This window comes from Xyrauchen texanus, chromosome 38 (genome assembly GCF_025860055.1).
Source record: "Xyrauchen texanus isolate HMW12.3.18 chromosome 38, RBS_HiC_50CHRs, whole genome shotgun sequence".
NCBI classification, from domain to species: domain Eukaryota; kingdom Metazoa; phylum Chordata; class Actinopteri; order Cypriniformes; family Catostomidae; genus Xyrauchen; species Xyrauchen texanus.
In genome coordinates, this window is record NC_068313.1 from 20,449,475 (window position 1) to 20,474,330 (window position 24,856).

The 24,856-nt window shown below is 39.4% G+C and overlaps 1 protein-coding gene across 1 annotated transcript in view; it reads left to right on the forward strand.

Moving 5' to 3' along the window:
- grik4 (glutamate receptor, ionotropic, kainate 4) overlaps nucleotides 1–24,856 on the forward strand; it is a 552,444-nt gene that overhangs the window by 322,249 nt on the left and 205,339 nt on the right. The window contains exons 4-5 of the mRNA XM_052109736.1: nucleotides 18,193–18,357; nucleotides 23,959–24,056. Of these exons, the coding sequence (XP_051965696.1) occupies nucleotides 18,193–18,357; nucleotides 23,959–24,056 (263 nt within the window). The remainder of the gene's footprint in view (nucleotides 1–18,192; nucleotides 18,358–23,958; nucleotides 24,057–24,856) is intronic.

The following is a 24,856-nucleotide window of genomic DNA, read 5'->3' on the forward strand; positions in this document are numbered from 1 at the left end:
AATCAGCACTGCTGTGATTACCTATGGCACTCGACCTGTGGCCAAATGCCCAGGATTAGAGCGGTGGGTGGCCCGGCGTGAATTAGATGCATCATCGGACCCGTTCCTCGGACCCCCGGTGCGAGTTAGATGTGACACAGGGGAGGATAGCACGTGTTACGGCCGATGGGCTAGAGGCCAGGCCGCCTTCCCCTCTCATCTGCTGCTGGCCTGGGAAGACAGTCCACCAAGTTCATCGCCGCCCCAGGCGCCATGGACCCAGGAGGGGAGCGCGTCGGACTCCGCTAACACTCTTCATCCTGCACGGTGCCCAGTTCACCGCAAGTATGCCAGAGTCCCCTTTCATTTTGGACACTTTCACTTGGTAATATTTTCACCTTTTTATGAACATTTTATGTTTATTATTATTTCTAATAATAAACATAACACCCACTGTGCCTGTCTCTTGCTCACCCTGCCACAACAGGAATATTCCAATACCTGGGGAGCATTTAAACCTCTTTTTTCTTTAAAGGCATAGCCAGAATATGGACCTTAATCATACATTAAGTGCAATTACATGTTCAAAAAAGTCAATAACACCTTCAAGAAGCCTATGATTGCAGGTACATGAGATTTAAAATCATCTGATTATTCCCTGCTTTTCATGTCAAAATGCAATGATACAAACATTCATGCACACAACACTATTCAAAGTGAATAAGCCGGCAAGTTATTTACTTGAAATGCAAAGTGTTGGTGTGCCGATCATTTTTTTTTGCTTAAACCATTTATGACCTTACCCTTTCTCCAATAAATAAAAACTGATTAAGGTGGTAACATGACCACACATGTTGTCGGCTTATTAAATGGATAGTTCACCCCAAAATAAAAATGTTCTCATCCAGTGCTGATCCTACCCTATTTGGCATCCTAGACGAGACCCAACTGTCTTCTAAAGCATCCTGTTACTTTTTTATTGCGTGACAAAAAGCTTCAAACGATTCAGCCCACATGTTTGACAAATTAATTGAGAAAAACCGACTGAAAAGCCTGATTAATTCGCACACCGGGCATCGCTTCGATTCATGAGCCCCGCGCACAGGTATAACAGAAACAGTAAGAGTAGTATGGTAGTAAGGCAATTTGTAGAGGGTCTATTTGTTCCGTGGGGGTTACCACAACACGTCATCGGACACAGATTGAACAAATACTTATTGTCTCAGTAGATTGGCACCCCTGAAGTGATGCCGCCCTAGGCGTTCGCCAATGTCGCTTAATTGGTTGACCGGCCCTGCTCTCATTATTTACTCATTCTCATGCCATCCCAGATGAAAATGACTTTCTTTCTTCTGCAGAACACAAATGAAGATTTTTAGAAGCATATTTCAGCTCAGTAGGTTCATTCAATGCAACTAAATGGGTGCCAACCTTTTGATGCACCAAAAAGCACATAAAGGCATGATAAAAATAATCCATATGACACCAGGGGTTCAGAAGTGATATTATAGGTGTGGGTGAGAATCAGATCAATATTTAAGTCATTTATTTGCTAGAAATTCTTCTCCCTGCCCAGTAGGGGCGATATGCATGAAGAATGTAAATCACCAAAAACACAAGAATCTGTTTCTCACACACACCTATCATATCGTTTTTGAAGATATTGATTTAACCACTGGAGTCTTATGGAATACTTTTATATAGGACTGTCGATTTAACGCGTTAATTCAGTGCGATTCATTTTACAAATATAACCCGTTAAAAAAATTTACACAATCGCATGCCCCCGGACCATAATAAGGAAGATTCCTGAGAAATGCAAGCTTGTAGTACAATATCAATAATTAAATATTGATATAAATATGTATAATCATTATATATTGAATTATTGTTACATGAGGGGCTTTCTCAGCAAATATTTGTATATGCGATTAATCGCGTCTAATTAATCGGGACACCATGTAATTAATTACATAAAAAATTGTAATCAATTGACAGCCCTACTTTTATACTTTTGGAGCTTCAAAATTTTGGCACCCATACAGTTGCATTTTATGGACCAAAAGAGCTGAGAAATTTGTTTAAATATCTTTATTTGAGTTCAGCAGATGAAAGAAAGTCATACACACCTGGGTTGTCATAAGATGTGGGTAAAATAACTATTGTTTGGTGAACTATTCCTTTAAGCGTGGTCAGTGTTCCTGTATGTCACAGAGGTAGAGAGAGGTGGTGGTCTCCTCTTTTCTGTGCACGTGTGTGTTCCAAGTGATAAAGTGTGTGAAAAAGGGATAAAAACAGGCAACTGAAAATGATAACAATTATCCCTAGCACATGCATCCCAAGGGCTGCACTCCAATGGCAGGCAGAATGAGCAATTGCTGCCATTAATACCATCATTATTCCCCTGTCTCTAATGGCCTCCCTTAGTAAATGCGCACACTGACACACACACACACACACACACACACACACACACACACACACATTCACAACGATCACAGCTAAACACAGATACCAGTGAAAGCACAAATACACTCAGACACATAGATCACTGGTTGTGATCAATGAGAGACAAACTTTCTTGCCCTTTTTCTCTCTCATTTATCATTCCTCTAAAAAAACTCTATTGTATGCCAAATACTACAGAAATATCTACCTAAAACATACAGTAAAACCATGAACTGCAGATTTTCTGGAAAGGTGTAGCGGTAATATTTGAGCTATTCTAGCTCCTTTTGAGCTACTCTAGCTCCTTTAACTATGAAACTTGTGGTCCAGCAAATGTTAAATACTGCATATTTGCAAATGACTGGCCTGTTTTCAGACATTTAGCTGACATAAGCATTAAAATAGATAGTGCACTTTAAGCAATTTAGGGTAAAGTAATTATTTAAATAACTAGCATTTTAATACAAATCTAGACCTAAATATTTAACTAATATCCAGATATTGTTGTGCTCTATGTTGAATCAATTAGCTGAGGTTGGCTATTGATTAATCGTTGTAAACAAACATTGCAGTTGTGCTACATTGGGTCTCTGAGGGATATATAAAGTACCAGGGAATTACCATCCAATATCAGTTAATGCACAGTGGGGCCACAATGGTATTTTTTGTAAGGTAGTTATGTGCTTTTATATATTCAATTACACTGTTAATATTTGTATGGAATACACAATTTCTCAAACTGAATCAATCTCACTATTAGTAATCTTGGTTCACATTATGTTATTTGTTTCAAAGCCTTTTTGTGTAGGAGTGGCTTTGAAAACAATATTATGCTCAACCAGGCGTTTCTAATGTGTTATTTTCTCTAATTCCCTTTTACTCTTCACAAAAAGTATGTAAAAATTTTTTTTTCTGCAGACACATAAAGACAACCGAACCGAAGATTCTCAGTGAGGCTAATCTTAAAGTGACTTTTATATCCATAAAGCTAACAGCATTATGATTCACTGGGACCTTTTGCCCTTCAGCAATGGATTCCAGTGTCAATGGCTTGTTCAGGGACTCGACTAATTAGTGGTATTGATGAAATTAGATGAGACTTGCATTCCTGTGATGAAAATAAAAATTTAATTCCAATCTGTAATTAAAACCTTGATTTATGGGCCAGATCATTCCCATTCAAAGATGATATATCTTTTAAAAATTCACGAGGTGTCTTTAGAGCTGAGTGTCTGAATGCATAGAGAAGATCTGCTTAGAATTATATGTGAATGAGAACTTCACCAGCCTATTATTATAAAAACAATCAGCCCTTTACAGATGGAGAGAAATGCGGCCCATTAAACATTATTGATAACCTTGAAATCACTTTTGTCCCAGCTTGGAAGCGAACTGAATTTAGCCCTCTGGGGTCTGAGGGTGTTTTGGGCTCTGGAGAAGTTTTGACATGCCTTGACATTTGTGTTTTTTTCAGTTGCTTAAAAACACATTAATGGCTAAAGTCTGATAACACTGTATTCAGCACAACCTGGGCTACAATAATATGTGAGCAACATGTGTGTACATATTTTTTTTATTTTTGAGAAAATAACGTTTATGTGTGGTTTTTGAAAAAACTAAATTTTAAGTCATTTAAATAAGGTAATATAACACATACTAAACATTTGTCCACAAGCCTTTTGAGAACTGGATCTTGTAGTCTAGAGTTTTTGCTACAAAATGATGTGAAAACCATCCTGATCACTCATTCATACAAAACAATATAGTAATTTAACTTTTGTAAGACACTTTTAGTGTTAGAAAGGTCATATGCGAGGAGGCGTGAACTATCATGAATATGGCTTGTAATTCACACCTGAGGAGACAAAAGACCCCTCCCCTGGGCCTATCAATGAGGAATGTGACAGAAAGAGAATGAATGTGAGGAGACTTAATGATAAAAATCAAGTTTGAAGTTAAAAGAAGTAATCTGACTATACATTTTCTTTAAATAAAGACTTTACTTAATTTTAGACCTACACTACCATATTAAAGTTTAAGAAGATGTATCTTCTGCTCACCAATACTGCATTTATTTGATCCAAAATACAGTAAAAACATTGTGTGAAGTCTTTTTACAATTTAAAAGAACAGTTTTCTATTTGAATATATTGTAAAAAGCAATTTGTGATCAAAGCTGAATTTTCAGCATCATTACTGCAATCTTCAGTGTCACATGATCCTTCAGAAATCATTATAATATGATGATTTTCTAATATGGGCATATTTAAAGTGCATTTTAATCATTAACCTGAACACATATTTGCAAACACAAGCTTTGTTGATGATAATGAGGCAACATAAACACTAGATACAATTTAATCTAAACATTCATATTATTTTTATATCATATTACATATCATATTTATATCATACAGCATACAATTGAAATACCTGCTTTAGCCGAAACAGCATTTAAATGTGATTAAAACTTGTATATTAGGACATATTTCAAATACTCTGAATCCTAGCTGGCAAGTCTGGAAACCATCCCACTAGTCAAATATGTACATGTTTATATCAAATAGCATATCAACTATTGAAAACTAATGACTTACTTGTCCGAATTTGTATCCTCGGCTGGATCAAGTCTCTCTTCAAAATATAAACGTTCATCGGAGTCCCGCTCTTCTTCTGAGGAAAATTGTAAGTCTTCATCACTATCCAGGACTTTACTCACTTGTGTATCGTGCTGTCTTTCTAACGTGCAGATAAGTGAATGACTTTGTTTTTGAGGCAAGTATTTGATTTGTTCGTCTCAGCACATTAGCGTATGAATAGTGCGCTCTGCTGGTGGGTGTGATCACATTAGAGATAATTAGCTGAGCCAGGAAAACTGTACATCACTTTGTTTCATACAGATTACATTGCAGGAAAATATTTGTTTTAAATTTGAATTGTTATATTTAAAAGTTTACATTTTAAGCTTTCTTTAGACATATGTTTCACATTCGTGTGATAAGTATTCGAGGAGTTTCAGTTCATTTTTCTAAGTGTTTCTGAAATATGCTCGTGAACACAGAGACTGCTGACAGCTCACCCTTTTTATTTTCTTTATTTTACAAATTTAGCACAAGGTTTTGTTGTTATTGTGAGTGTACACAAATAAAAGTAAACCCTTTATAGTCTCTAATGATGTCTTACACTTATCTGTATGCCCCAAAATGATATGATGGAGAATTTTATGTTGTTTCTGCTGTAATGACGAAAAAAATCCAGCAGGACGCACCTGAGCGTCCGTCGACCCCAGAGGGTTAAATCAGATTTAAAAATATCCTGCTTTTCTTTCATATGAAGGAGCGGAGAGGTGGAAACTAATAACTAGTCTATTCTCATCAGTGACAAGGGTTAATGGCCAGTCAATAATAAAGTCAAACTACCATTGAAAGCATTTTAAGACACTCACTATCATCCAACAAATTCAGATCCATGTAATACCGCACTGTTGGCTTCTGAAGTGCTCCCCGGATCTTTACTTTGCTGTAGTTAGATCCTCTATCAGTCTCACTCGGATGATGTGAAGAGCATATATAAGTAGTTCCAATCTGATACACAGATACTCAGTGTGTAAGCAGAGTTGTTGAGCTTTCAGAAGGTTGTGTGCAAAGATGGCCAATGCAAAGACAAGTTAAGCCCCCATGACAGTGCATCTCAATCCCGCACCATAGAACTTATCTAAGTATTGTGTACAGCTGCTTTACAAGCTGTACAAATTGGATAGAGGCTGTTAGATTTGATCATATTCACATTAAACTGAGAAATATCATAGAGAAAACACTGTGCTGTGAAAAACACCACAGCACTTTCTTAAAGGCCTGTCTTGATCCATGAGGCCATCACGTGCAATGAATAAAAGTTGATTTTGAGATAATTTGAACTAACATATAATGTTTTTTTAAAATGCTGCAGAATTATGCAGCTAATTAGAATCTCTGAAATCATTGCATATGTTTTGAAACAAAACACTTGATCAATCTAAATCAATAACTTTTAACTTTTTTAACTATAATGGTGTCACGCACCCCGCTCCTCTGCCCCATCCCCGCTTCCTCGAGCACGCACACGCGCTCCCCTTCGTCCAGCTCACGTGCACGCTCGGCTTCACCGAGCACACACACGCACTCCGCGAGCGTACTCGCTCTCTTCCCGCTCCCTCGCTCCGCCCCCTCGAGCTTCTACGCTCGTTTTGCTCGCTCGAGCTTGCACGCTCGTTTTACTCCTACGAGCTCAAATGCTCGTACACTATCTCCCCCCCTCGGGCTCACATGCCCACTTCTATCGCCAGAACATTATGTACATCTGCACTCGCGTCATCTGCACTCCTGTTCATTGTATACACCTGAACTCGTCCCTATCACCTGTCATTGTTTACACCTGCACTCGCCTCTATAAATATCACAGCACATTCGTCTCCCGCTTGTTGGTTATTGTATTTAGTTTCCCGTGTCTTTGCCCCCCGCTAGTCTCGTCTAGTTTTGAACTACTCTCGTTTACCCCTTAGCTTGCCAGCTGTAGTGTTCCCCTAGAATCCCCAGTCTTTTCCTCTCGCTTGTCTCGCCCCTTTGTATACTGATTTCCCGGCTTCGACCTAATGCTCCCCTTGTCTACGCTTCTTTGGATTTGCCCCTTTGTCATCTACTGATTCTCTGGCTTCGACCTCACGCTCCCTTTGACTACTCTTCACTGGATTTGCCCTTTTTGTGTACTTTGCACGCTTTGTTATCTAATAAAGCTGTTTGAATTCGACATTGTGACTGTCTCTTCTTGTGCGGGTTACAGAATAACCAACCCTACCGAAGACAGTCACAATGTCCCGCGCTGAGGATTCGCGCAGCTCACTAGAGCGGAGGTACACGTCACATTCAGCCGAGGAGCTACGGTTTGGAGGCATGACCGAGCGCCACGCCCAGGGACAGCAGGTATGCGCGATTTTTGATTTGTTTCACCCTGTTCCGCCTGTGTCTGTCCCTGAGCCCGGTTATGCTCCCAACACATCCCTGAAGCCGTAAGCCTTCAACCCCTGAGAGGTTTGATGGCTCTTCGGCGCTTGCCAAGGGTTGTTTATGCAGGGCAGCTGTTGTAGAACTTTAAACCGTGCTCTTAACATTATGGACCCAGTGGCCCAACTCTTGGTTTTAGCGTCAGGGAGTCAACCCTTGGAGGCTTATGTGGTTGACTTTTGTGCCCTGGCTAACCAGGTGAATTTTGATGAGGTGGCTCTAAAATACATTTTTCAATATGGACTGAATGAGCCAGCCTCATCATTCATGCCTGGTGGTCGCTGCTCTCTCAACCTGGCTCAGTTTATTGACCTCGCCCTACTGTACGCTGGTTCCTCGTTTACTGTGGGGGAGGCAGACACTGAACCAGCGCTCCACACCACGGCCCCCGTCTCGAAGCCTACCACGGCCCCCGTCTTGAAGCCTCTCAGGGCTCCGTCCCTCGAGTCTCTCAGGGCTCCTCCTCCCCTCTGGCCTCTCGGGGCTTCGTCTCTCGAGTCTTCCAGGGTTCCTCCTCCTCCCGAGCCTCTCGGGGCTCCGTCTCTTGAGTCTTTCATGGCTCCCCCCCTCGAGCCTCTCGAGCCTTCCAGGGCCCCACCTCTAGAGCCTCCCGAGCCCCTCACGGCTCTGCTCCCAAAGACTCCAGAGCTTTCTATGGCTCCGCCTCTCGGGCCTCCTACGGCTCTACCCCCCGAGACTACAGAGCCTGCCAGGTCGTCGCCTCGGGGACCTCCCATGGCGCCATCTCCATTGGCTCCACATCCTGAGCCTTCCAGGCCTTCCCCCCTAAAGCCTCCTTTGGCTCCACCTCCAGAGCCTTCCAGGCCTTCGCCCCTAAAGCCTCCTTCGGCTCCACCTCCAGAGCCTTCCAGGCCTCCGCCTCTAGAGCCTCCCACGGCGCCACCGTCATTGGCTCCACCTCCAGAGCCTTTCAGGCCTTCGCCCCTAAAGCCTCCTTCGGCTCCACCTCCAGAGACTTCCAGAACCCCACCTCCAGAGCCGCCTACAGTGCCGCCTCTGACGTCACCGCCTTTCACGGCTCAGCCCGGACTTCCTGACCCCGTCCGGTGGCCTCATGACACTCTCTCTGTCCGGTGGCCTCTTCCCTGGCCTCCGGACCCTATTCCTGTCCGGTGGTCACCTTCCAGACCCCCGGACCCAGTCCCTGTCCTCCAGTCGCCTTCCAGACCCCCTGACCCAGTCTCTGCCCTATGGCTGCCCCCTTGATCTCCTGACCACCCGCCTGTCCGCTGTGTTCCCTCTGACCTTGCCTTGAAACTGCCCATTGACCCCATGGACTGTCTCATTTCCCTCTGTGCCCCTTGGACTGCCCTCAATTTTGTTTGTGTGTTTTGTGGGTTGTCTGTTCAGGGTTTTTTGTTTGTTGGGATCGTCCAGCACCACTTCCCAGAGGTCGTGCTCCTCACAACCGAGCACGGCCATCAGGAGCCGTCCGTTATAGAGGGGGGAGTACTGTCACGCACCCCGCTCCTCTGCCCCATCTCCGCTTCCTCGAGCACGCACACGCGCTCCCCTTCGTCCAGCTCACGCGCACGCTCGGCTTCACCGAGCACACACACGCACTCGCGGCGTACTCGCTCGCTTCCGCTCCCTCGCTCCGCCCCCTCGAGCTTCTACGCTCGTTTTGCTCGCTCGAGCTTGCACGCTCGTTTTACTCCTCACGAGCTCACGTGCTCGTACACTATCTCCCCCTCGGGCTCACATGCCCACTTCTATCGCCAGAACATTATGTACACCTGCACTCGCGTCATCTGCACTCCTGTTCATTGTATACACCTGCACTCGTCCCTATCACCTGTCATTGTTTACACCTGCACTCGTCTCTATAAATATCACAGCACATTCGTCTCCCGCTTGTTGGTTATTGTATTTAGTTTCCCGTGTCTTTGCCCCCCGCTAGTCTCGTCTAGTTTTGAACTACTCTCGTTTACCCCTTAGCTTGCCAGCTCTAGTGTTCCCCTAGAATCCCCAGTCTTTTCCTCTCGCTTGTCTCGCCCCTTTGTATACTGATTTCCCGGCTTCGACCTAACGCTCCCCTTGTCTACGCTTCTTTGGATTTGCCCCTTTGTCATCTACTGATTCCCCGGCTTCGACCTCACGCTCCCTTTGACTACTCTTCACTGGATTTGCCCTTTTTGTGTACTTTGCACGCTTTGTTATCTAATAAAGCTGTTTGAATTCGACATTGTGACTGTCTCTTCTTGTGCGGGTTACAAATGGTTGAATAATTGAATCAGTATTAGATTGGGAAAAAGACCTCATGTTAAAAGGACTAAAAGGCTTCCTGTCCAAAAAACTTTTATGAAACAACATAAAAAACACTGTTGATTTGGAACCAAAACTGTCACAAATCAGACGAAGGCAGACGAAGAGTGGGGATCTAAAAGCAGCGATGACTTTATTAAATAAAAAGGCAACACAAAAAAACACGAACAAAGGAAACATCCACGAGGGGAAAAGGTAAAACAAAACACGGAGGTATACAAAGGGTTAACCAAACACGGAAGGCTTACAGAGGGGGTACCGGGGAATAAACCATGACAGAAAGCACAAGTAACAGGCGTCCACATACATCAAAGACCAACAGGGAAAGGAGAAACAAACAGGGTTAAATACACAAACACAATGAAGACTAAACGAGACACAGGTGAGAACAATGAAGAATGGAGGCAGTGAGAGAGGCCAGGAATTGTGGGAATTGTAGTTTTACACACGGACATTGAGACTCAGGGCGGACAACAGGGAAAACGTGACATGGAACGGGATCGGTGACGGGTGAAACGGAAAACACGGAGCAGACAACATGGAACCATGACATAAACTTGATGGGTGAAACAGAGAACATGGGGCAGACAACACAGGAACATGACAACATAGGGCAGACAACACAGGAACGTGACAACATAGGGCAGACAACACAGGAACGTGACAAAAACATTACGACATCACCAAAAACATTTATTTTGGAACTAAACCACTAATACACCACCAAAACATTGTTGGTTTGTAACCAAAACACAAAACACCACCAAAACACTAAAATGCCTCAAAAAACACTGTTAGTATGGAACACAAACAAAAACAGTTAATGAGAGTGCTTTCATGTCATTAGGGCAAAAAAACTACAAATGGAAAAATATTCATAATACTTGGTCAATCTTCCCTAAACTTTTACTCTTGCTGAGCAATACCTAAAGAAAGAAAAAAAATCCAACATTTTAGTTGGGACCAATTCCTGTGAAATTTTAAATTAATTACCATAGTAAAATTGGATAATATGCTGTTATGATACTGAATGCACTCATTATTAATTTAAATATAAACATATTAAATAATAAGAATGGCATGTTGCCTTACTGTTTCTTGATCAAGTAAACACTGCTTCATTCAGGCAAAAAGTCATAATAAAGAAGTAAAATAAGTATTAAGTAAACCTAGAACATAGTATGCTAATAATAACAAATTAATAAAGAGCATTCAGTGGCTTTCTGTTTAATATTGTTGTTTGGTAAATCTTAACAACATAATAGACAATGGCAGATCAATTAAGTTACATTAGTTGGTTTACACTGCAAAGCATGGCTGTAGCTAAGGAATGCTGGGCCACTAAAAGAATATTGATGTGGGCCCCCAACACCAATTTCATATACCCAATGAAGAGTGCTATGTAACCAACCAACATACAGTATATTAATATAATTATATAACAAAATATTAATATATAAAGATTGATTCAAATCATGATAATATTGGTTCAAAAATGAAAAAAGACTCTATTAAATATAAACAGAAATAAAAAAAAAGAAAGTCTTTCTTGAACATTGAAAATTGCTCTAAAAATTTAAAAAGAAAAAGAAAAGACACTATTATCACATAGCTGTAGACAAAACGTTTAATACTCCAAAATGTATCCACAGCCATGGAATAATATTACATTAAAGTATTTTTAATGTAATATGAGTGCCATTGTTATTTTGCTTTTTTGAACTAATTTGAGCCCTTGACCAAACTATAATACAATTGAGTTATGCAAATGTTTCACATGATTTTACATCCATAACAAGGCTACCTCATTACACCTGGACTGAACCAAAATCCAAATGCAGGACTTTTTTGCTGATAATGTCACTTATAATGTCTTTGATTTCCAACTGTACTAGACAGTCCTCTATTTATTTGTAGTTGTTATACAACAGCTAGTCATCAACCATCATAAGAAGTCTTTACATTAATACAAAAATGTCAGTGTTCTAAACCAATGCCAGTGAAATTTCACGCTTCTTGATACTAAATGAAGTAGCCTATGTTTCTGTGTACTCTTTTATTTAAAAAGTTAAACGTTTATATAAATATTAAACCAAAACAATGGCGTTTAGCCTTAAAGAATGCCTTAAGTAAAAAAAAAAAAAAATCAAGTTCTCAAGCAATTATTCAAGACATACAGCAGTTGATCAAAAATGAACAAAGAAATAAATACAAGCAATAGAATAAAAAGATACATCCATTTTTTCTGCACGTTATAGACTAAATCTGCTTACATCAATACCTCAACAAGACAGGGATTTTAGACCAGATTTGATCAGGGTCCATTCCTTTTGACATCCTTACTGTGTGCTAACCTGTCTTGGAAGATCATGTCTTTATAGATTGGGCTCCTGCAGTTCTCCTGGCCTCCAGCTCATTTTTTCCACTCGTTTCTGATACCCAGGATTGTATGTTTTTTCCCTGACATTCTCTAGTGTCTTTCTTTGTCTCCAGTCACTTCCGATACTTTATTTAACTTGTCATCAGACTCGCAAAGCAGAATCGGCATTCTCAGAGTAGTATCGATATTATGAATGCTGATCGGTGGTATTCACTGGTTGGGGCGTGACTTTCCAGTTTGTTGGGTCACTCAGCTGTTATCCTGTGGTAATTTTTATTAGCATGAGCAAACCATCCGGACTAAACCATTTTGTAGGCAGGATAGGGAATCTGGGTGACGGTGATTTGGAGACTTTACCAATATTGCACATTTTTGTTGTTTTGATTTAACTCTTAGGCATACAAGCTGTATCTACAGTATATGAGCATGTAGTCATAGAGTAGGGGCCTATAGCCTAGAGTTTTTTTGGGAACTCTGGGCTGTGGTCCCCTAGAATTGTCACCACCTTTCACCCCACTAGCGATGGTCCTGCAAGAAATAGGTGTTCAAGTTCGACTGCACCTTGCCTTAACGATCGGTGAGATTTGCCGGTTGCTGTTGGGGGAGGAGTTGAAAAGAGAGCAGTCAATCCAGACACTTTGCTCTTCCTGTCATCTGGTGAACCTACACTGAAGTTGAATTCAGATAGACAGATGCTTGAGATTTACACAAAACATTTGAAAGGTTTATGTGCTCCTTAATACAGTGCCTGCTGTGTGTACAAGAGGAAGCCTACATTATTTTAATACCAGTAAAGTCAGTATATGTAATCATTTTTATGTTTTTAATAAATATACATATTATTACTATGACAAACATAATATAAAATTATATAAACATAATGTACTGTTTTAAAAACACAGATTTGTGAGAGTTTTTCCAGAACTGGAGGTGTCAGAATAAACACCTTGGTAATGACATTCTACCATACTACTCTTATTTCTGCCATAGACAGACATAGCAGAAGTAGTAAGAGTAGTGTATGAAGTATGCAATTGCAAACACAACCCATAAAACATGTGTAACTGTTGTCATGTTGTGAGTCTGGCCAACTGCAAATAAGCTGTGTCGTCATTCAGAGCTTGTGCAGCTGCTCTGGAAAATCTGCACCGGAGAGCCAGACAGCTACTCTCTCACAGTACTTTGATGGTGTACGTCATGGTGACGCAGTGATGGCACCGTGTCAAAAATTAGAACCGACATGCACTGCTTCAAGTCCAGCACCGATTGGTCTGAGCAGTGCTACATGAAGTCAAATACACCTAAAGACTTATGCACAGATCTGATAATTTGACACATACCTGATTTGTTGTACCTGTTTGCATTCACGTAAGACATAAGCGATTTATGTTAACCACTCCAGGTCAACACACAGTCTGCGTGATGTAGTTTACATCATTAGGACTCTGATTCAAGAAAATCTGCCATCTGAGTGGATATTTTTTCCGTCTAAGAACATTAGAAGTATGTGGCCATGCCTGCGCACAGCTTAGAGGGAACATTGTCTGTAGTGCAACAAATTGTTGCAATAGGAAGGGAACAGATTTTGTTGGAAGTATGTGTAAAGTGTGGACCCACCTTGACTGCTTTAATTACAATAGAGATTGGTTTGTAAAATATGCCTGTACTAGCATTGTTGCTCCAAGATGTTTACAGTACTGTACTGAAAGAAAAATAATACAGGAGTTCTTATGAAGTACTTTGAAGGTTATGAAATGCCAAAAGTGATTAAATAAACAAAAAGTAAAGTGCCCTCTTACACAAGGCCTGATACAGAAAATCTCCTTCATGATCTCTTTATACTAGCCTCAGGACTGAGTTAAATTTGTTGTTATGCTGTTGGCTTTCAACATGCATAGAACATAAAGAAACATACATAAATGATCAAACGTTACTGTGGCCTCCCCTGAGACCACCATAGGCCCTTTTCCGCCTTTATAATGAAAAAGGATATTTTAATAACTACAAGCTATACCTCCTCTTTCCAAATCATGTAGAAGATCAAGCTCTTTTATGTTGGCAAAGCACTTTTATGATTTTGAAAGTAAGTTAATGAGAGTGCTTTCATGTCATTAGGGCAAATTCAGTGAATTACAGAAATTCTTCTCATGTCATTACTGTTGACAGTTTGTTCATTGATAATCAGTATCATATAATGGCTTCCTTATATACTGTATGTTCTCTAACACTCTGCTGCTTGATGCACGTCAAGGCTCATTTGGATCTAACAGCTTAAATGGAAAAGTATATTAAATGGCAGTTAGTATGCTTAAAGGTGATCCAATAGTCCATTTTATCTGCATTTGGTCACTCTGGTTGATTAAGTGTCTGATGGTGCTTATTTATTAGACGTTTGTACAGTGGATGACCCCATTTGAGTGATGAGTTTGTCTCTCCACACTGTTATGTCTTGTCTGCTTTGATCGTACTGTTAGCCAACACAGTCTAGCAAGAGCAGCCACACAAGGTGATATTAAGATTTTAACCGCTTTATTAGTGACAGCCAAGTGCTAAACAGGCCTCTGGGACAAGCTATAAACCTTGATGTACCGTAACATCAAATTGAGTGTTACAGTGACCAGGAAACACAGAGAAAACGAGCATTCTACTTGTGATATGGAGACCATAAAAATGACCTAAGTAAAAGTGGCTGTGGACGGAGCAATGATTGCTCGGTCACCGACCAGCCAGGTAACTAACTGGGTCATTGAATTCAGCCAGTAACACTTGAGACAAACACTGAATTGCCGGTGTCCTCTGTTGCAGATCTCGGTAAGTTATTATAATTTACAGCTTAGTTAGCTTCCCTTACACTCTTCTCATCTTATTTTATGCATTGTTTTGTTAAGTAATGGGAACACACACTTAGTTAGGAATATCACGGCTATCTGTAAAATAGGATTCAAAAAGTAAACATAATATTATATTGTGGCAGACAAGCCTCTTGTTCATCTGGAAAGGAGGAAGCAGGAACTGGATTCACACTTAACAAGACTTTAATAATAACTTTAATAATAAAACACTGAACTGCAACATAATAACTGGACGACACACACGCACACAGCTCCATGTGTGTCTCTCTCCCTCAAGGACTTCCTACTCCTCCTCTTATCTCTCTCCTTTCCTCTGATTTGGCAACTCAGCACCAGGCGCACACACTCACAGCATGGCCTCCTCCTCCTCGTCACATACCCCCACCGCCCGATGCAGGCCGGAGAAAGCTCCAGACTGACTTACACATGGAATTACAGATTTTCTTCGAAGGCAACTTTTTCTTTCTTGTGGACAAAGAATATTTGCAAATAAATGTAAATGGTGTGAAAATGCATTTGGCTAGCAAATTCAGTATGGCAGGTATTACTGATGGAAAATGTCTTTTATTAATGTGGCTTTTCTCTAAATGTGGCAGTGCATTGATTGATAATTACTTTTTAAAACAACCTCATTGAGTTAAGTTCACAGGTTGGACAATAAAAATGACAAAAAAGAAACGTTTTCTCCTTGCAGAATGCATTAGCTCAAATTGAACCTCTGTATATAGTAATTTAATTGTTTTTACTCGAAAGCACATTCAAATTGCAGTGTGGCTAACTGTTGTCAATGCTCCGCCAGGAGCAAAGCCATTTCATCTCATTTATAACATTCCACAGACCTTCATTTACCATCTCTAAACAAACTTAACAATATTTATGGCAATCTTAAGTGGATTGTTTATCTATATCGGTTGTAGTATTCTTGTGACATATTCACAAGTATTCTTATTTAAGCCATTAATGCTTTCTAAATCATTGCAGTTCCATTTATGTTTCATGTAATTTGTTGTTTTCATGATGCTGATTATACAGTCCAGAAGATCGAGTTGGCTGTGCTTACTATCGGTGCAATATTTATGACAGGAGAACATGAAATTTCTGCAAGCATACTGATCTTGTCGGGGTCTGACAACCAGCATGAAAAAATCTTTGTAATCATGCACAGTTTTGGCTCTGTTGTGTAAACAAAGCACATATTTCTCTCTCTATTGCAGAATTTTGGGTCAACACATGAATCATGCAATAAAATCAAGGTCATTGGAGAGGCAATCATTTTTTTACTTGAAGAATAGTGTTAAAATAAGTAAATTCAATGTGCCATACTGACAGGAAACAATATAACAAGGCTAGTATTAAAATAGGTTGGCATACCTGAAGGGACAGATCATTCACATATAACTTGTCTTGATGCATCTTGACAGATTTTAGAACATGATATCAGAGGCTTACATAAAGCTTTTTTACAATCTTATATATATATATATATATATATATATATATATATATATATATATACACTCACCTAAAGGATTATTAGGAACACCATACTAATACTGTGTTTGACCCCCTTTCGCCTTCAGAACTGCCTTAATTCTATGTGGCATTGATTCAACAATGTGCTGAAAGCATTCTTTAGAAATGTTGGCCCATATTGATAGGATAGCATCTTGTAGTTGATGGAGATTTGTGGGATGCACATCCAGGGCACGAAGCTCCCGTTCCACCACATCCCAAAGATGCTCTATTGGGTTGAGATCTGGTGACTGTGGGGGCCATTTTAGTACAGTGAACTCATTGTCATGTTCAAGAAACCAATTTGAAATGATTCGAGCTTTGTGACATGGTGCATTATCCTGCTGGAAGAGGATGGGTACATGGTGGCCATAAAGGGATGGACATGGTCAGAAACAATGCTCAGGTAGGCCGTGGCATTTAAACGATGCCCAATTGGCACAAAGGGGCCTAAAGTGTGCCAAGAAAACATCCCCCACACCATTACACCACCACCACCAGCCTGCACAGTGGTAACAAGGCATGATGGATCCATGTTCTCATTCTGTTTACACAAAATTCTGACTCTACCATCTGAATGTCTCAACAGAAATCGAGACTCATCAGACCAGGCAACATTTTTCCAGTCTTCAACTGTCCAATTTTGGTGAACTCTTGCAAATTGTAGCCTCTTTTTCCTATTTGTAGTGGAGATGAGTGGTACCCGGTGGGGTCTTCTGCTGTTGTAGCCCATCCGCCTCAAGGTTGTGCATGTTGTGGCTTCACAAATGCTTTGCTGCATACCTCGGTTGTAACGAGTGGTTATTTCAGGCAAAGTTGCTCTTCTATCAGCTTGAATCAGTCGGCCCATTCTCCTCTGACCTCTAGCATCAACAAGGCATTTTTGCCCACAGGACTGCCGCGATACTGGATGTTTTTCCTTTTCACACCATTCTTTGTAAACCCTAGAAATGGTTGTGCGTGAAAATCCCAGTAACTGAGCAGATTGTGAAATACTCAGACCGCCCGCCTGGCACCAACAACCATGCCACGCTCAAAATTGCTTAAATCACCTTTCTTTCCCATTCTGACATTCAGTTTGGAGTTCAGGAGATTGTCTTGACCAGGACCACACCCCTAAATGCATTGAAGCAACTTCCATGTGATTGGTTGATTAGATAATTGCATTAATGAGAAATTGAACAGGTGTTCCTAATAATCCTTTAGGTGAGTGTATATATATATGGTATATATAAAGGTCTTCTGCTATACTTACCACAGTCTTGTCATATTCGTAGCAGATTCAACATTCATATGACTTCGTGAAAGTGGGTAGATGTACAGTCAAACACTGATTTTGGCAAGTCACTGTAAAAATAGGCCAATATAAACACATTCTATATGCTGTGAAATAAAAACACGTACAGGTCTAGAAAGAAATGTGTCAAAACATAGTATGAAACTTGTCTACTGTAAGCGAAACAGGGAATATGCTTTAATGTGCACACAAAGAGGACCCAGAAACATTTCCATGAATTCCCATTTTTTTGAATTATGTTTGGCTGCCTGAGGGCTTCTTAGTCTCTTTTGTCATAACAGTTCTTTTTGTCTTGATGTGCTATACATGAAATTCTCCTCTTTCTCCCCATCTCACTTTGCTTCTTCAACTTTTTGGGTCTCACTATCTCACTCTCTGTCTCCTTTTACTGTGTCCCAGCTGCCATTCTTGATGACCCAATGGAGTGTAGCCGTGGGGAGCGATTGGCCATCACTCTGGCGAAAGACAGCATCAACCGTTCCAGCAATCGTTCCACCACAGGCAAACTGGAGGTAGACATCTTTGAGCTGCTAAGAGACAGTGAATATGAGACAGGAGAGACCAGTGAGTATTGATACCATATCTTGTTTAATGTGAATTTTTTACATTAAGACTGAGGGTGAATTCACTAAAAAGTTGTGCCACTTTTGCACATTGTATTTCAGTGCAAAAGATGGTTTCTCATTCACTCAAGTTTAACCATGAACTGTCGTAACTCGTTTAGCGCTGTGCCATGCATATTTAAATAAATAATAGTCATTATTTTCAGCACAAACACTCTTCATTTTGATGTAAATACCTAACCCGTATTTGAAAAAGTCAGCTTTATTTGCCTAGTGCAGTTATAATTGAACACTTAATGTTGCACTATTACAGCTTGGGGAAAGCAGGCGAAATTTCAAACAGAATTTTATTAAAAAGAGATGTTTGTGTGTACTTACTGTAGTGATCATGGCTGCAGTGACATATGAAAACATGAAAAAATAACTGAAAAGTGTGATACTGGATCACAGTGGTGGAGTGATGATGTAACGTTCCAACTACGTATTGCAGATTTCTATAGTCTGTTGCATCCTCCCCAGCCTAGCACTGAGAACTGGCCAGCAAGATAGCTAATTGCACTGCATGTGCTAAATTAATTCAGCACTATTTCTGGTGTGTTATTGTTGCCTTCTTTAATTTTCATAATTCCTTAAGTGAAGTGACAGCACATGCAAATACATAACACAATTAGCTTTTGTTAATTACACCCTGATATATGTATTGTAAGCAAGTAAAATCTTTGATGTAGCTTCCACTTTCAGAGAACTGAACTCACTGTATGCCCACTATGACATCCAAACACTTGAATTGCGTCGGATTTAATCAATGCACCTGTCATAATATATTGAAAATAGTATGCCAAAGATGCCAGAATGGCAACCTATTTCCTATGGATTTTAGACTTTTTTCCCATTGAAAAATGTGCCCAGAAATGTTAGCCTGATGCTGCAATAGCAGTTTTTTTTATATAGATAAAGCTTAAAGTTAAGTAATTCTGAATTTAAAAATTATAAATTTAGCTAGATGCTAATGCTTACATGCAAACGCAGTGGATGGTGTGTGATAATGGAGCCAGTGGTATCAAAACACAATCTTATGACGTTGTAATAGGTCCCAATACTGGCATATTATCTAACTACATGTACCGCTTTAGCGTTTACCTCTTTAGTCTTCATTTCTACCGCTGTCCTTCAGTCTTACAACCTGAGGTAACAACTGTAGTGTTGTTATTCAGAGGTGGTAGTTAGTATAATGATTTACAGGTAGAGGCCAATTGTAAGATAATTGTTCCTTGTTAGGACAGTTATGCAAAACATGGACTGAATACTTAATAAAACAGCAACAATTTGTTTAGTTGTCAGCACTGCATTGAAATCCCTCATATTACATTTTCTTTCAATTTTCTGTAATTAATTCACTGTATTAAAAATCATACATTTTGTAAATAATGTCACCCTTAGGTGTGCTCTCTTCTTTTCATAAACTTTCTGCTTTTTCTAAGAAATGTAAGATTAAAGGTTTAAAACCTCCCATAAACTTGATGTTGTAATTTAAAATGTACAACTTTGTTCACACTGCACACACATTTGATTTTCAAATCCTATCTTAAGCAAGTGATGAAATCTGATCCATTTGTTCAGATAGTGTTGTTAATATACAGTGAATCTACTGTACATCGGTTGCTATAGTAACATTGTAAGCGTCAGCACTATGAGACTTCAAGACTTTCTCATTCAACTGCATAGCTGTCATTGTGGAGAGAGTGGACAAAGAAACCCAATTTTGTGTCTGCTAATCTCCTTCATGACATCTTGCCACAGTACTAAAATCATGAGGCACATGTGCAAAGAGACAGAGGCATTTTACCCATTCATGCATATACAGTACTGTATTTTATAGGATTTAAAAAGCATGACTTGGTCGCTCATTCATTACAGAAGGTCACATTCACTACATTAGTAAATGTCTGCCAACTGCGCAACATAGTTCATTTTATAAGGAAGGAGTAAGAGAAAATGAATATATTCGGACACAGCTCCAGGCAATATTTTGAGCTTTTACATCCTAAACAACTGCTTGACTTCCAATCTGACAATTCAGACTGAGACCACATCCACACAGATACGTTTGGAACCAGAATCTCATTAGTATTTAACGTAGTTTAATACTAATGGTTGTAGGTTGTATTAAACATGCTTACTAACAATAAAGAGGACAAAATCATCATTTAAAATGACTTTTAAATGACTCACTGCATTAAATGGGAAAGAAAGCTTTTTATTGCATTAAATTCAGTGAAAAAATCACTGCAAAAACATCCTATTGTTTATTGCTTTTGTGTTGTTTTCCACTTAAAATTGTCTAAACATCAGTAAAATTTACATTTAGATACATTTACTTTAGAAGCAACAGGTTTAGTGACGGTTTACAAACAAGAATTGCGACTTTTGTTTCAGAGCTGCCAGTCAACCTACTTTTGCCTCCTCTGAGCCCATAAATTTAACAATGCTTCCTTACGAATCCAGAAATCCAGTAGGGTTGGACAGACACAATGGAGTGAGTTGCTCACTCAAAGAGGGATATTAAACATGACTGAGGTTCATTGCTGTCAATGAAAGGAGACAGTACCAAAATCAGGACAAGAATGAGCTTTAACTTAATCAGTCAGAGCTGTTGAGACACATACTGTAGCGGTTTAAGGAAGAGGCAGCCTCTCCTGGTATTCACAGGGTATTCTGAAGCAGCTGCATTAAAATACCTCTCTGGTTAGTCGCACAGCCCTGTTAGGTATAAATCAGCATTGTAATAGCTTGCAGGAATTGAATTAGAAATGGATCAGTGACACTCCCAGCAAGGGAGAAATGCCACACATGCTAACACTACTTGCCCTATCATACACCCTTTTGAAATCGCTGAAGCCTGCATCTTTCCACATTGTGTGTGGTCTGCATACTAATGCACATGATCTGATATGACAACAGAGACATACTGAATCCTACCACAATCCATAACACTCACTCAGTCCATATGGTATCATTGTCCTTCTGCAGATCAGCCATGCAGGAGTGTCACGCCAAACCATTGCTTTGATGCTCACATGACCCTTGTGACTCATATCGTCACACTAGGAAAATGATTATGTGCCTTTTGATCCATGCATTCAGGACAGCACCACAGGTGAACACTACTTCTGGCAGCTTTAAATTAGACAGCACAAAACTACAAAGACAAGGGTTAGGATTAGGATTAGGGATATACTAAAGGCAGGACTGCCAAAGATTCTGAACAATACTCATTCATTGGAATACAAAAGGAGATGTTAGGCAAAATGTTAGGAAGTCTTAGTCAGCATTCACTTTCAATGTATGGAAAATAAATGCTATAGTGACTCAGGCTGTCAGTCTCTAAGATTCTGCCTTACAACTCCTTTTGTGTTCTACAGAAAATAAAGGTCATATATGTTTGGTGTAACACGAGGGTGAGTAAATGATAACAGAAGTTTTATTTTCATGTGAACTATCCATTTAGTAATACTTAAACACCTGCTATTCCTCTTTTTTTGTGCTCTCTCTCCCCTTATTTTTCTAGCATGCACTCTGCTCCAACAATCAGGGAACAAACATGTGCCTCACAACACTAATTTAAACAGAGTGGGATTATAAAACCATCCTAAAAGTGACATTCTGTTCTAGTGCTCATACTGATGCCCTGCTTATGTGCAGTGGAATGAGAAAAAAAGAATCTGTTCTTAACTGTCCTCACTCTCTTCCTCCACCTAATCTCAAATATAATTTCAGGAAACACTTCACTTAAAGGTCACTTTATAATGAAACATAATTTTGTGTGAGAGACAGAAAATGACAAGTTTAATAACCGCACTACATCTCTATAAGGAGGCCCCACTCACCCATAGGTAAAAACAAATGTTTAATGCCTGTGGGAAATATCAAGAGAAATATCCTTTACTCAAATCAAATATCCTTTTTTATGTACAGAAAAGCAAAACCGAGAAAGCTTTTATTTAATTTGTTGGCAAAGAAAAAAGAAAAACTGTTCTGGATGTTTTGCTAACTATTTTTAAAATCAAATTAAACAATTGATAAATAAATTGTGTACAGTACCCAGCATTTACAAAAATTACAACAATAATAAAAACAGGTTGACAATGCTCTAGCATTCATGTTTTTAAAAACCAAAAACCAAGGGAGAGTAACTAATATAAAGCATAATTAAGTATATATGCAGAGGGTGCAAAGACCAAGACAAAGAAAAAAGGATACCACCACAAATTTGGTGAAAAAAAAAGCTACATTTTCTCTTTAAGTCTCTTAAAACAATGTAGAAGAAGGATTGCAAATATTTTCAAATGTATATTATTGAGTGCTTAAAGGAAAATTCCAGGGTCATTACAGGTAAAGCTCGAATTGATAGCGTTTGTGGAATAATGTTTTGATTACCACAAAAATATATTTCAAACCTGTGCTTTTCTTTCAAAAAAAGCAAAAATCGAGGTTACAGTGAGTCACTTACAATGCAAGTGAATGGGGGCCAATTTTTTAAGGGTTTCCAGACTTAAAGGTTTCTTCTGTTAAAACTAGTGTATTATTTATTTTGTAAGGTTAATGGTTATTTTAGAGTTTTAGGGTTTACGTAAATCAATTCCTCATGGCAACAACTTTTCAAAACAAAAGTTTTAAATTCGGATATAACTTTGGACAGAAAGGGTCAGTAAGCGATTTTATCACAGTAAAAATTATTTTACGTGCATATTGTTTACATCTTGTGGCTATACTTTTGAGGATTTGAATGTTTATGCAATGACCCCATTCATTTTCTTTGTTTCGAGTGCCTCAGTGTAACACAGATTTTTAAAGGGTCACACTGATGTTGGGTGATGGGGCCTAGCTGACATTTGGCATTCCAATTAATCCCAGAGGTGTTCAGTTGGGTTCAAGTTTTGCCTTTGTGTAGGCCAGTCATGTTCCTCCACACCAGAAGCAGTAAACCATGTCTTTATGGACCTTGCTTTGTCCACAGGGGCATTGTCATGCTGGAATAGAAAAGGCCTCTCCCCCAAAGACCCATTAATTAGAAGGGGATGTACTTTTAGCCATATAGTGTATTTTAATGCATTGTTCAATAGAGGTATTCTCTGCTGTTTTCCAAAACAGAGCTCCAAGCCATTTTGCTTCAAAAATACATATAAATCATTTTAATTTGGAGTAATTGGAATAAGTCTTAATAAAAGCAATAAGCCAATAAAGATCATGTGTTACAATGGTTTTACCACTTAAGGGATGTGTTACCCATTGTCAAATCACTGTAATGTACAGATGTGAGTGGCTTATTGCTTTTATAATACAACAACAACAGCACTATGATAAAAGACACAAATGTTCCACTAAGACTTACATTTATTACTGACGATTTTCTGAAATAACAAATCTTCCGGCAAGTAATATATATACATTTTCCTAACAGTAGCATGATTTATTTATTTTTTTTTGTCCAATCTGAAACAAATACTGGGGTGGCATCACTCTTGGCAGGTATACATCTTGCTTTCCATCTGCTCTCTGTCTGTAATGATTGATGATTGCTCTTTCCCTTGTCTGTTGACAGTGTGCCAGATCATGTCAAAGGGGGTGGTGGCGGTCCTGGGCCCCTCTGCCAGCCCAGCGTCCAACTCCATCATCAGTAATATCTGCGGGGAGAAAGAGGTGAGTGCTGGCATCAGTTCTTTTTTGTCATCAGTGCCACATATCCCAGACCATATTACAGAATAATCATTTATATCATTACAGTAATGACTAGTGTGGTCAGTGGCATGCTCCAAAAATGATCCCTTATTGCAGCAGAACACAGTGCTTAGTGTTAGCTAAATAGTGTTTAAATTTTAAGGTAATGAGCTTTATTTTAAGAATGTTAGCGCTATGCACAGCAGCACTATGTGATAAGTCACACTCCCAAATTAAAAAGACATGTCCTTGAAATGTTGGTATTTTTGTGCAAGCATGCTATAAGTGTAGGCAAATGTAGGTTTGGTGCGTGTGCAAAGTGCTAAAGGGCTGGGTCAAGTGCAATTTAATTCTGAGGTTCTTCTCCGGTTATTGCACCATCTGTGTCCTATTATGTTGTCCATTCCCTCAAGCACCAGCAATATAAACAAAGACAGCATATTTGTGAGAAGTTGGTAGTGTAATAGGTTGTATGCAATGAATTAGAAGAATAGAAAAATTGACTTATGTTCTTTTGTGCATTAACTACATCCTTTTTGAATGTCAGGCATATTTCTATGACAGTGAAACACTCCTTTTATATACATAGAAAATTTTGTTATCATCAAGATTTGAATGTAAACTTCATTAAATTATAGAGAATGTAAGTATTATTATTCATATTTATTAAGTGACACACAAATCATGTTTAGTATTAACAGTGATAGTATCGGCTTTTCAGATTAGGCTGTGATTTTTTGCATGCATTTCATTTCTACCGGTTGATTATTGCTTTAACATTT